Source organism: Coptis chinensis, chromosome 3, assembly GCF_015680905.1.
Source record: "Coptis chinensis isolate HL-2020 chromosome 3, ASM1568090v1, whole genome shotgun sequence".
Classification (NCBI taxonomy): Eukaryota; Viridiplantae; Streptophyta; class Magnoliopsida; order Ranunculales; family Ranunculaceae; genus Coptis; species Coptis chinensis.
Genome location: NC_141458.1, coordinates 48,213,094 through 48,226,246, shown reverse-complemented (window position 1 = coordinate 48,226,246; position 13,153 = coordinate 48,213,094). Strand labels below are relative to the sequence as shown.

The 13,153-nt window shown below is 37.7% G+C and overlaps 2 protein-coding genes across 2 annotated transcripts; both read right to left on the bottom strand.

Annotated features, from left to right (window-relative positions):
- Positions 1-5,127: 5,127 nt before the first annotated feature.
- Positions 5,128-5,511, bottom strand: LOC147509855 (uncharacterized). Its single transcript, XM_086597937.1, has one exon. The coding sequence runs from the start codon at positions 5,509-5,511 to the stop codon at positions 5,128-5,130; it is 384 nt and encodes a 127-aa protein (XP_086454063.1).
- A 934-nt stretch (positions 5,512-6,445) lies between these two features.
- LOC147509854 (uncharacterized) lies at positions 6,446-9,563 on the bottom strand. Its single transcript, XM_086597936.1, has 3 exons — positions 8,162-9,563; positions 7,774-8,069; positions 6,446-6,985 (listed from the first exon to the last, which is right to left on the bottom strand). The coding sequence occupies exons 1-3, from the start codon at positions 9,561-9,563 to the stop codon at positions 6,446-6,448; spliced, it is 2,238 nt and encodes a 745-aa protein (XP_086454062.1).
- Positions 9,564-13,153: the final 3,590 nt, after the last annotated feature.

Genomic DNA, 13,153 nt, shown 5'->3' with positions numbered 1-13,153 from the left:
GGGCTACTGAAAGACTTGGAGAAAATAAGTATGGAATTCTGTGAGCATTATGTCTATGGCAAGCAGTGCAGATTCAAGTTCAATACAAGCAAACAAAAGACGAGAGGCATCCTAGATTATGTGCATTCCAATGTGTGGGGACCCTCTAGAGTGATTTCTAAGGGAGGTAATCAGTATTATGTCTCTTTCATCGATGATTATACATGTTATGTGTGAGTATATATCTTGAAGTCCAAGGATGAAGTTTTTAAGACATTAAAAAAGTGGAAAGCAATGGTTGAGAAACACACAGAAAGAAAGATGAAGACTTTGAGGTATGATAATGGTACTGAGTATACCTATGGTCCTTTCAAGGAGTTCTGTGTGTAACATGGTATTGCTAGACATTGGACAGTGAGGGGCACGCTGCAGTAGAATGGGTTAGTGGAAAGAATGAATCACACATTGCTTGAGAAAGTTAGGTGTTTGCTTTCCAATATATGCCAATCTTGGCAAAGAGCTATGGGCAGATGTAGTGACCATGGCGAGCTACTTGTACAATAGATCACCAGTTTCGGCGATAGACTGCAAGACACCTAATGAGGTGTGGATAGAAAAACCAGCTAATTATGATATTTTGCGTGTGTTTGGATCTAGTGCTTACTACCATATGAAGGATAGTAAGCTTGATTCTAAAGCTAAGAAAGCTATATTCTTAGGCTATGCAAAGAAAGGAAAAGGATACGAATTGTGGTGTCTTTAGAACCACAAATTCTTGGTCAGCAATGAGGTTACCTTTGATGAGACTTTCGTGCTACATTTTACTAGGCCGAAGAAGGCTGGAGATAATGGTGATTCTATAGAATCTCAAGTGATTGAGATGGAACCGTCAGAGGATGCTATAGAGAGTGAGGTTCTTAATGAAATAATTATTCAACAAGAATTAGAGCTACAACAACTTGAGCAGCAAGCTTTGGCTAGATCAAAGCCAAAGAGAAGTGTGAAATAAGTTACGAAGTATGGGCATGATAAGCTAGTGAAGCTTTATGGTCGATCGGACTTGGTTGCATACGCACTGAATATCAAGGTGATGTGCCAAACAACTTCAAAGAAGTTGTTAGAGATGGTCATTGCAAAGATTGATCGGTGGATTTGCAAGAAATGGTGGAGGCTCATGACAAGTTTTGTACTTGGGAATTTGTTTCATTTCCTAAGGGCAAGAGAGCTATTGGTTGTAGAAGGTTCCCTATGGAGTTGAGTTCTAACATTGGTTGGAGGTACTCCGGATCCACTTCTTGTATTGTTGATTGATGCCTTTCATAGGCATGGCTCTTTGTCGGCATTATTGCTCTTTGTGAGCATGACTCTCTGTGAAGATAGCTCTTTGTGGGCACGACACATCCTTTGTGGGCATGACTCTGTGTGGGTGGCTCTTTGTTGGCAAGACTCTTTGTGGGTGGCTCTTCGTGGGCAAGACTCTTTGTGGGTATGGCTCTTTTTTAGGCAATTGGCAGCGAGTTCGAGATGTGGTTTGAATGCTAGTGATTCTTGATGGATAGTCTGATTGTGTTCGGATCCGTTTTATGTGTTAAAACCTCACCGAGGTGGGGAATATTGACAAATATAGATTTCATAGAGTCAGCATCTTGATACCGAATATGGGTGGCATAACCAGTAGCTAGGTACCGAGAAAGCGAGGGATTTTCCAACAACGAGTTACTGAGCCAAGCTTGATATTTCGGTATCTAGATACCAAATTTGTATACCCAATATATAAGAGAAGATAGAGAGAGTGTAATAACTTTTTCTTTGTGAGATAGTTGGATCTAACTTTTTCTTTGTGAGAAAGGAGAGAACTTAACTTAGAACAAAAGAAAGATTTGCGAGAGAACATTCTTTTTGAGTGTTAGTGAGAAATCATTCTTTGTGAGTGAAGTGATGGCTCCTCTTATAATCCTCTATCTTGTTCATCTAGTAAATCATTGATCTCGCCGAGTGGATGTATGCACATTACTAAACCACCTTAAATTCTTGATCTCGCCGAGTGGATGCATGCACATTGCTGAACCACCTTAAATTCTTGTGTTGTGGTGTGTGCTCTTTACTTGTTGATATGATGCTTGTTTGTTGATATTGTTGTTGGGTTGTTGTTTGAGGTATTTATTGGAACATGTCTTGTGTGAAAGATCACACCTTTGTGGGTGATCTAGTTTTGTTGTTAGCTTCAACGTTTGTGCACAACACAGTCTCATTCACTTCGTTTGTATGAAGACTTGTTCCTTTGGAGCAACAAGGTACGATCTGGGTTTGTTATTTGTGAAGAAAATTGTGTTGGTTTGTTTGCTTTCTTATTGATTTGCATTTTATTTTGGGGTCAATATAGTAAATTCTTATTGGGCTTTTGTTGAGGTATTCATTTTGCTTGAGAATGAATGGAAGTTAGTCTGTGGTATTTGGTATTTGATTGAACTTGGCTGCAAGTTGTTTGAAGAAATATTTACAATAACATTTACACTAGGTACTTTGTGTAGTGTAGGACAGGTTGATTGAATAACCCTTCAATTTGGTAGTGTGAATTGGTATAGGTCATGCAAATGTGAGTGATGACAGTAGCATTTTTCTTCCACTAGTAGTCTAATTTGGTAGTGAAATTCTCGTGTCCCAACAATAGTTTGAAGTTATTTGGTGTACATAGTGTGGTTATTTGCATCATAATCTTGATGGATAGTAATTGATAGTTGTTTGTACTTCAAGTTGAGCCTTTGGGAAGATCAACTTGTATGGGTATGTGTTATGTATCTCTTCCGCTTGAATGATTCTCTTGGATAGTAGTTTTCTTTGCCATTTGGGCTTTATGATTCTCATATGTTGTGATTGTTTTAGTTCATATTACGATTTCTTATAATTCTTTGCTTTTTCTCTCTCTCTCTTCCAACCGTCTGTAAATTTTGTTGCCTAACCATGGCATACGCAAGGGCTCCGCTCACTCCCCACTGCTATGCAGTTATACTAGTAGCTAGGGTTTCCTGTTTTGCCCGAAAGTCACAACCTACATTTGGAGAAGAGGATGGGAAGCTCAAGTACCTTGAATTCTCTATGGTATAACATCACCCAAGAAGAAGAAATGAGGAAAACAAAATTCAGTTTTGGAGCAGGTATATGGGTTAGCGTGTGATTTTACTTTAAACGTATCCAAATTTCAATTCAAGTAGAGGTAAATCTGCCCACCTTCTTGTGAAGAACAAGGGATGATTATTGGGCGAATTGGATCAGGTAATTGTGGACACCAATACATGAATTTTTCTGCATGCACTCACAAGTATTAAAGGCAAGTCTTCTCTACTTGTTTGCCTACTCTTCTAGGGCGTAGTGCTAAATTTTGTGTGTATAACCTATCTTCGTTTTTGAAGTAGTATGTTATTTTGGATTTTCATGTTCTGAGTGATATTTTTATTGAGTGAATGATGATGGAACTATGCTATTTTGTGTTCAAGTTTGGCTTTGTCAATACTTGGATACTATATTATGGGAATTGTTTGTTTAGGATGTTGATTTTGCCTTGTATTGCATAGGCCGGTGATGATTTGTATTATAAAATGTATTGGTTGGAAATGGATAATAATATGTTGTATTAAGAATGTCTAGATGTCGTCGATCTTGAATTGATGTGCTTATATCTTGACCAATTAACTGTGACTATCCAAAAACAAATAGTGTGTGAATTGTGATATCTGAAATAGTTGGTAGTGTCCTTGATAGTGTCTTCCTGTGATATCGTTCTGGTTACTCTTCTCATTAAGTATACTATTATCTTTGAAGGTGTGGTTAAATACAAACTTGTTGCTTAGTGAGGACTTCCATTGTGTGAGTATGCGTAACGTTGCTTGGACTGGTTGTTTAGTGCTGATTTTTCTTTTATAAATTTTTTTTTCAAAAGATAAGCTAGGGTTGGGCTGACCTTCACCTGTATTAATTAACCTAATCTTACATAGGTAGTACCTCGTGCATCCTCCTCTATTAATTTTTGCAATTCTCTATCTAGATGAGGTATAAACACTGACAATTCATTACAATGAGAAGGACTAAGTCCAGCAAGTAAGTCTGCTGGCTTGTTAGCTTCCCTAAAAACATGCGAGAAAGAACAATATCTAAATTTCGCAACTAAGTTTGAAATATGAGATTCCAAATCCAAACATGTCCATGGTGGTTTTGCGATCTTGGTGATAATTTTCACTGCTGTAAGGGAGTCGGATTCAACTTCCACTTTTTGAACTCCTATCTCATAGCATATCTCGAGCCCAATCACAATTGCTTTTAGCTCCTGATATAGCACAACCTGATTATCACCACTTCCCGTATAAGTTGACAACACCTCTCCATTACTATTTCTGATGGTACCTCCATGACCAGCTCCCTTGTCCGTCAAAGCCCCATCTGCATTCAGCTTACCATTCCTTGTTCCGGTGGAATCCAGTTGCAATGTTGCATCTTCATAGCTCTTAACTTAATTTGTATGCCCAACGACTGACATAGATTTCTAGCTTCTAGGGAATCTGCGATTTCAGTTACTTGAGTCTGGATGTACGCTTTGGTTTCTCTGATGATTCTCCTTAAAACCACTATAGTTGGTCTAGAATTATTCTTGAATCTGTGCCCATTTCTTTCTTTCCATATCCTATCCACTGCTGCACAAATGTAAACCTTGTAGATTTCAGCCACTAAACTAGAACCTTTGCACAATCTCAACAGTGAGGACCATTCCCTATTCGAACTTCTACAATCGGTCATAATTCCCATAGCAGTTTTTATACCATTGATAATCTCACGCGAATATGTGCAATCAAAGTAAAGATGATTAGAGAATTCTCTACTTTGATTACACAAGCAGCAGGAAGAGAATGAAAGGATCTTTTTGTATACCAACCTATCTTGCGTTGATAAACTGTTGGAAAACAACTGCCAGTTAGTAAAAGAATGTCTTGGTATAACCAATCTGCCCCAAACAAGTCTCTGCCATCTTACTTTTTCTCCTTTTCTTCTGAAAGCTTCATATGCACTGCTCGATGTAAACTTTCCACTTTGGTGAGGCTTTCACACTACTCGATCCTGATCTAGATGTTTATTGATTCTTATGTTCAAGATGTCCTCTCATAGCCTGTTACATTGGATGTTCTGTACCACTTCATTCCAATTTCCTTCTGATAGGAGCTCATCCATTGTGGCATTGATTGGAAGTTGGAGTTCAGCTACTGCCTGTGCATTGAACAAGAGAGGACTACTATTACACCAACTATCATGTCGTAATAGCGTGTCTCTGCCATTAGAGATAGAGTACAGAATTAGATCTTGTGCTTCTTTTCTGCTCTGTAAAATGTTCCTCCATGACCATGAACAGTCTTGAGGGATTGTCATGGTCCACAAGAATTTGTTAACTAGCTGATTCTTCCATACCCAATCAACCCAAATACTACTATCCTTGGCAGCTACTTTGAATAACAGCCCACGATAAGCTCCTTTGTTCCATACATCCATATTCATGATTCCCAATCCTCCTTCTTCTTTTGTTTTGCAGATGGTTCTTAGACTCGCTTGATGCACACATCTCTTGATATCAATTCCACTCCACAGAAAAGTTGCACATATCTTTTCCACATTCTCTAGAACAGTTTTTGGTAGAATGAATGTTCTAGCCCAATATATATGTAATGAGCTAAGCACTTATAAGATCAGTTGTAGTCTACCTGCATAAGAGAGTAGCTTGGCTTTCCAGTCCTTGATTCTGCTTGTAACCTTATCTATCAAAGGTTGACATTCTTTGACACCAAGTCGAGCAGAGAAGAGAGGAAGTGTTAGGTATCTTAATGGAGGAGTTACAAGTTCGAGCCAAATCCAACGAGTCTTGTTATCCCATGGCACCAGTCATAATAGTTGTCTTGTGCGAATTTATCTGTAGACCAATCGCTGTGCTGAATTCCACCAAACAATCTCTGAGAGCGTGCATAGAATTCAGTTCACCTTTGCAGAAAATTAGGACATCATCAACAAATGCCAGGTGCGTGAGCTGATTTCTCTTATATTTAGAGTGGTAATGGATAAGCTTGTTTTCAATACTCTCTCTAATTAAACAACCTAGAACTTCCATGATGAGCACAAACAAATATGGAGACATGGGGTCCCCCTGTCTTAATCCTCTACCTCCGGGAAAAAAACCTTTAGGAGAGCCATTTATGAGTACATAATAAGTAGGTGAGCTAATGCACATCTGAATCCACATTTTCATCTTCGGAGGAAACTAGAATCTATCCAGCATGTAGAGGATGGACTGCCAACTCACCATATCATAGGCTTTTATGATATCCAGTTTCACTGAGCATCTGGGGGTGCCGTGTTTTCTCTCATAACCTCTCAGAACTTCATGGGATATAAGGATATTATCTTGTATAGATCTTTCTGGAATGAAAGCAGATTAATTTTCATGTATTATCTCAGGCATCACCATCTTCAACCTATTAGTAATGACTTTGGCCACGCCTTTGTAAACCGTGTTGCACAAAGCAATAGGTCTGAATTCTTCAACTTTGGAGGGTGAAATCACTTTTGGGATTAGATAGACAAATGTTGCATTAGTACCCCGAGGCATCTTATAAGTTCTAAACACATTCTTGATGGCGTTCATAACATCCACCTCTACAGTGTCCCAACAATATTTGAAGAAGAAAGGGTTATATCCATCAGGTCCTTGCACCTTGTTATTTTCCATCTCAAAAAAGGCTTCCCTGATTTCTGTGTCAGTCACCTCAGCTTCCAATATAACACTCATACCTAGATCAATAGTATTTCTGACATTCAACTCCATGAATAATTCTCTGTCACTAACTGGTGGAGCTGTAACACCCAACATCTGTGTGAAGTATTTCACAATACTCTGTGTTACTTCTGCCTGTCCATGAGCTGTACCACCAATATCATTCTCTATCGCCCATATTCCTTTCCTGGCTGCCTTTTCCTTTAAAGGAGTTGAAGAAAAAATTTGAACATCTATCCCCTTCTGTCATCCATTGGGCCTCAGACTTTTGGGTTAAATCTATTGCTTCAGCTCTTGCTAGATCAATATATTTCTTCATAACCTACTTTTCACATTGTCCCAAACCCACATCCGAAGAGTTATTTTGGAGGAGTATCTGTGCATCTTGTAATTGCTGCCTTGCTGAAATAACTTTCTCATGTAAGTTGGAAAAGTTTTTCCTCGCCCCAGGTCTGATCCTCTCCTTAAACATCTTGAGTTTTTTTAATAAGAACATACATAGGATTTGCATATATCCTTGTATTCCAAACTTCTTCTAATATGAATTTGAATTCTGGTTGATAAACCCAAAAGTTACAAAATCTAAATGGTATTGGAGCCCGACTAAAATCATTCCATGTGAGGAGCATGGGAGAGTGATCAGAAACTCCTTGAGGTAAGAATTCGGCCCCTGAGTTTGGATATGTTGTTAACCACAAACTGCTCACTAGGCATCTATCTATTCTTGACGTAATACTTGCAGTACCAATAGATTTATTCCACCAAGTATAGAAAAATCCTCTAGAGTTGATATCCGTTAGCCCAGCATTCTGGAGACAGAGTATAAAGTCATGGGCTTATCTTGGATGCATAGGATGACCACCTATTCTTTCATTAGCAGTCCTGATATTATTAAAATCTCCCACTACACACCACGGTTTATGGATTGAGCCATGCAGCCTTATCAAATCTTTCCACAATACTAGCCTTTCTTGAAAAGAATTACTCACATACACTACTGTAAGAAAAAATTCTTCTGCCTTGGGAAGGTATTCAACTCTACAATGAATGAATTGCTCAGACATCTCAAGTTTCTGTATCGTCACAACAAAAGGATCCCAACATATCCAAATTTTTCCTGACAAAGATTTCTCATAGTTATTCTCATGCTCCCAATTAGGGCAACAAACACTACGAATGCTATCATACTTCTCCTTCTTCACTTTTGTTTCAAGTATCCCAATCAAGCATAATTTCTTGTCTATTCTCACCTTATTTATTTCCTTAGCTTTCAAAAGGTCATTTGCTACTTTCACATTCCAAATACATATAGGACCTATCATTAATGATGATGTTTTTTATTCTTTGCTCCCTTGGGTCTCCCTTTGTTTTTACTACCTTGCTTTTTTTTCCCACTGGCTACTTGGGTCTGTTTGCCTTGACTTTGAGTCACTACTCCACCTCGAGGTGTTAGAGTTTGAGACTCTTTAGACAAAGGTAGAAGATTTTTGTCTTCGAAATAGGCAGTTTCTTCTTCAGACAATTCTTCTTCAGACAGCTCCCCAAGTCTTGTGCTTTCATTGATGTTATTGTATTCATCATGTTCCACTTTGTAGTGCATCAAAGGATTGAATCCTATAGCTTGTTCAAGGCCCTGTGTAATCTCCATGTAAGGCACTAAAGCATTATCATTCTCTCCCAATTCCACCACTGAGTTACTCACCCTGTTCACATTATTAACCATACTAGTATGCTCCTGTTCCATTCTCGAGCCACTATCATACTCTGGTATCTCAGTGTTTTGGTCATATGCCCTGTCTGACCTTGTCTGAACCCCCTGATCCATCTCACAATTCCCATCTCTGTTCTCACTATTCTTAACTCTGTTGTGTTCAGTCCCTCTATCAACTTCAACTTCTACTGCTACCACTAACTTAGTACTGACCACGAACTCAGATTTTGTCAGCGTTTCTGCACTATTTTTGGTACCTATTACTCTCTCTAGATTCTCTGTCTCACTACTCAGAACTCTGCTGCACTCAGTCCCTCTATCAGCTTGGTCTGCTACTGCTGCCACTACCTCTATTTCTGTTATCATTTCTGCACTATTTTCAGTAACTATTACTCTCTCTGGGTTCCCTGTACCCATTTCCTCATTGACGATGTTGTCTATCAACTCCTCACTGTCTGCTGGTAGCTCTCTAGGGGCCTGTCTTGCTGTAGCATCAGGAAGACTTGTAATTTCTTCCCCTACTTCATTTCTAAACATACTACTCTCAGGTATGGTGACTGAATTATCCGCCAGCACCTCCTTTTGTCTCTCAGTTCCTATTATGTTATCTCTCCGCAAACACCCATCAGTCTTATGCCCAAACTTCCTACAATGATCACACAACTTTGGTATCCAACCATATTCCACAACAATCTTTCTAATATCCTCACCATCCATATATATATCAAAGGTATCAGGTAATTCTGCATTAATCTCTACTAGCACATTAACTTTAGCAAAAGCCAATCTTTTCCTTGTGGCAGTTGCTTCATCCATCCTCTGAGGTTCCCTTATTCTACTTGCTAAAAACCCTAATCCTTCACCAGTCCATAAATCCTTTGGCACATTGTATAGATTCACCCATATCGAAATAGCCTTAACTGTATTTTTCCTCTTCTCAACATCTTGATACCATTGGGTCACTATGAAACACTTTCCTGCCATATAGATTTGAGCCATTCCCAGAACCTTTATATTATCTTCTTCATTAGTAAATTTGAAGTAGAAAAGATTTGAATCCGGAACCATCTCATAATCCCCCTTTGTTTTCCATTTTTTCCTGAGGAATTCTCTGACCACTGGATATGGAAGTTTTTGTTCCAAAAAGAACCCCACAACATAATCTTTCCAGATACTACGACCTTTACAAATTAAATCCTCTGGTACTTGCGTAACACCCTCAACTATATTAAGATTGAACTGTTTGAGACCAGTTTCTAATGGAGTTCCTTTATCTCCCTGGAACAGTTCGTTCCAATTCCATGGTTGCGCTCCTGGATTAGCTTCATTTACTCCTTGAGTACGGTCTCTATCTTCTTTTATAAAATTGCTTGTGTTGCGAGTTGTCAGTTTTATCAATAGTAATAGATTGTAGTATATTTGGCATATGTATAATTATATTTCCCCATGGGGTTGGAATACTGCCGAGACTATGTACCATAGGTTTGAGGAATTACATAAGTTGATGTATATTTGTATTTGGTGCTTTTAGCGGGTTAGTTGCTTTCTCCTGCTAATTGCGAAGTGCCCCTAACATGTTAAATCTTGCATCTTTGCACTAGCCCTATACCCTAAAAATATAGACAGGCTTGTCGAGTTGGCTTGCTGGGAGCGTGGTTTGTACGCCTTTATAGGTTGTTTTGCAAGTATTATATGCTTATGCGAGAGAGCTGACTAGTTTACTTGCTTAGAGAGTCTGTGGACATGGACACTCAGAAGTTGACTTGGGATGTTTTTCCTATACATTTGTTTAGTTATACATTGGAGTTGTAATTTTGTAACCTTTCATGTTGTATCATTGTAATTTTATCATTGTAGTGGTTCTATATTATTATCTTATATATAAAGTGGATACTTACTTTTTCAATTAGTTCCTGTATTCCTGGTTTTATTCCAAAGTTTTTAATCAAAAGGGTACCGGAAAGTTGGACAACCATTTTCTTTTTGCTCTTCACACAAAGGGTAAATTGGTAAACACGCTTCGTCCTTTCCTTCCCTTAAATTACAACCGAGAAAAACCGAAACAAACGTACCCTTTCCATTTTAACGATAAAAAAGAGTACCCTTTCCATCGCTCCTTAAATCACAACGAAAAAAAAACGGCTTAAATCACAATGGAAAAAGAAAAACAGCACACAAATGATTTTCAATGCTTTTTCATTATCATCCAAAACTCTCTCACCCACAAATTCTAATTCAATGTTTCTTTTTTGTTCGTTTTGTTCTACCAAATTTTATTCATTGTCTCTCTTATTCTCTCATCGGTTTAATTTATTTTCATTTAGTCAAAGTCCTAATGTTAGAGGTACTTTATTTGTTTTTTCTTCGTTTCAATTAAACAATATTGCTTCCTCCGCACTTTCATTTTTACTCTTTCGTTTTTGTGTTTTACAGAACCAAAATGTTTCACATCGGCAACGCGGAACTAGGCGAAGAAGAAGAGGTCTTGAAAATGGACAACAAAGACAAAACGTTCTATTAATCGTAGAAATTGCTAAAAAAAAACAGATCAATCAACAACGCTTATCTTCTAACGTTAATGAAGGTTCAATTTTAACTTAATCCGTCACTAAAAGTTATCTCATTATGTTTATAACTTTATTCTTTGCCTCGGTCTAACTTCTTCTTCTTTTTAACACTTTTTTTTAATATCAGAGTCCCATCAACAACCTGATCCCGCGAACACACGCCTGTGACTAACAAACTCACTGCGAATAGCTAGAAACAGAAACTCGAATTCAGGTGCCGTCTTCGTCGATTTATTTATTTTATAATAATTTTTTTTTGTTTGTGTTTTGACACGTTAAGATTGTTGCTTTTCGTTCTTCTTCTACGTCGTTGCCTCCAACTGTCAAATTCAAACATAGTAATAAATAGTTTGTTTCCTTCAGTACAGTAGGAGTTTTTGGATTTTCTTAACATTTCTTTAAAGCTTTACCTAATTTAAGAAAAAAAGTTCCATGCTATGTCACTCAAAAGAACTTTTTAATACCTTATACGCTCATCTCTTTACTTAATCTACACTTATCAACAACTCTTCCATCTTCAAGACCGTCAAGGATATGTAATGGGTTTTATAGATGTGCAAGAGGTTTTGTTTTCGATCAAAACTTCGAGCCTTACATGTTACCCAAACCTACAATTTGTCACTACTATGGAGCTAAACAATTCATTTATGAGACATCTGAGATATGTTGTGCAAGAGGTAGAATAAATCTTCCTAGGCCATCGGCGCCACCCAAATTAGTGCAACTATTTCATGATGGTGGTGAGCTTGGGAAGCATTTCAAAGAGAACATCCACTCCTACAATCATATATTTGTGTTTACTTCAATGGGTGTTGAATTTTATCAAGATCTTGCAAATGGTAGAGATGGCGTCTTCTCATTTCGTGCAAGAGCTTTTATTTATCATAGGATTGGAAGTTTGTTCCAGGGCCTGGTAGGAAACCTAGATATTTACAGATGTACATCTATGACATTGATCATGAGATTGAGAATCGAAATGCTGAAAACCTAAAATTATGAGTAGATGTTATGTCTACGTTGAAAAATATCCTAGATAATTGTAATAGTCCCTTTGTCGGTGTTTTTAGACAACTTCGATAGAGAAATGATTTACAAAGTTGTCGACTAATCACCAAAGAATTAAGGACTGACCGTAGGGAGCATGCACTACCAACAACATCGCAAGTGGTTGCAGTATTGATTGGAGATACTAATCCAAAGAGAATGGAAGCGAAAGATATTATTGTTCAAACACTAACGGGTGAACTTTGACCAATTCCAGATACCGCTAATCCACCCCCTTTAGAGCTTTCAAAAAAGTGTCTACCATTTTGTCGCCCTTTCTCCATATTCGTACCTTTCTGTTGTAGAGAAAAAAAAACCCTTCGATATGATCCATATTTGAATTCAAGATCAGGTATGTCATATAAATCTTTTACATGATCTCTAAAAGGGAAAGGAAATGCGTTCCTCCATTATTTGGATTGGAAGAACACACTGAATTGGACAACAGGTTGGTCTTTGCTTGCTTTTTTGTTACAATGACCATCAACTAGGCTTAATGTTCTTCACGGTATAATAAATCAAGTGAGTATCCGTAAGACCAGTAGTTTTAGTGATTTATTCGGTTCTGCTTCACTATTTTTGTCTTTGTCCTCCCCGGTAGTATGTATAGATTGTTACTATTTTGGTTTGACATGATTTGGTTAAACCTAAGTTACATTGAGATACAAAGTGGTATGACATTGAGATACGTATTCAACACAGATGAATTTCAAAATATGGCATTTCCATGTAACATAGGTTTAAACCTTATTCAATGATTAAAATAAAAAACGATTAATTTTTCCTCCCTTTTTTATTCAATGACATTGCATTGTTTCATTAACTATTCGCTAGCTATGCGTTCTTCACTTAATATTGACCTTTTTATTTGATCTGATCGTGTTAACTGATTTTTGATATGCTACTGGACACGAAAACTTCATAGAATCTTTGCTGCGCGCAAACATTTGAGAAAATGAATTATGAAACATGAGGAGAAAATTTCTGAAAGATACTCTTAGACATATGGAGCAGGCCGAAAGTTGTATGTACGTACCAGTTTTTGGT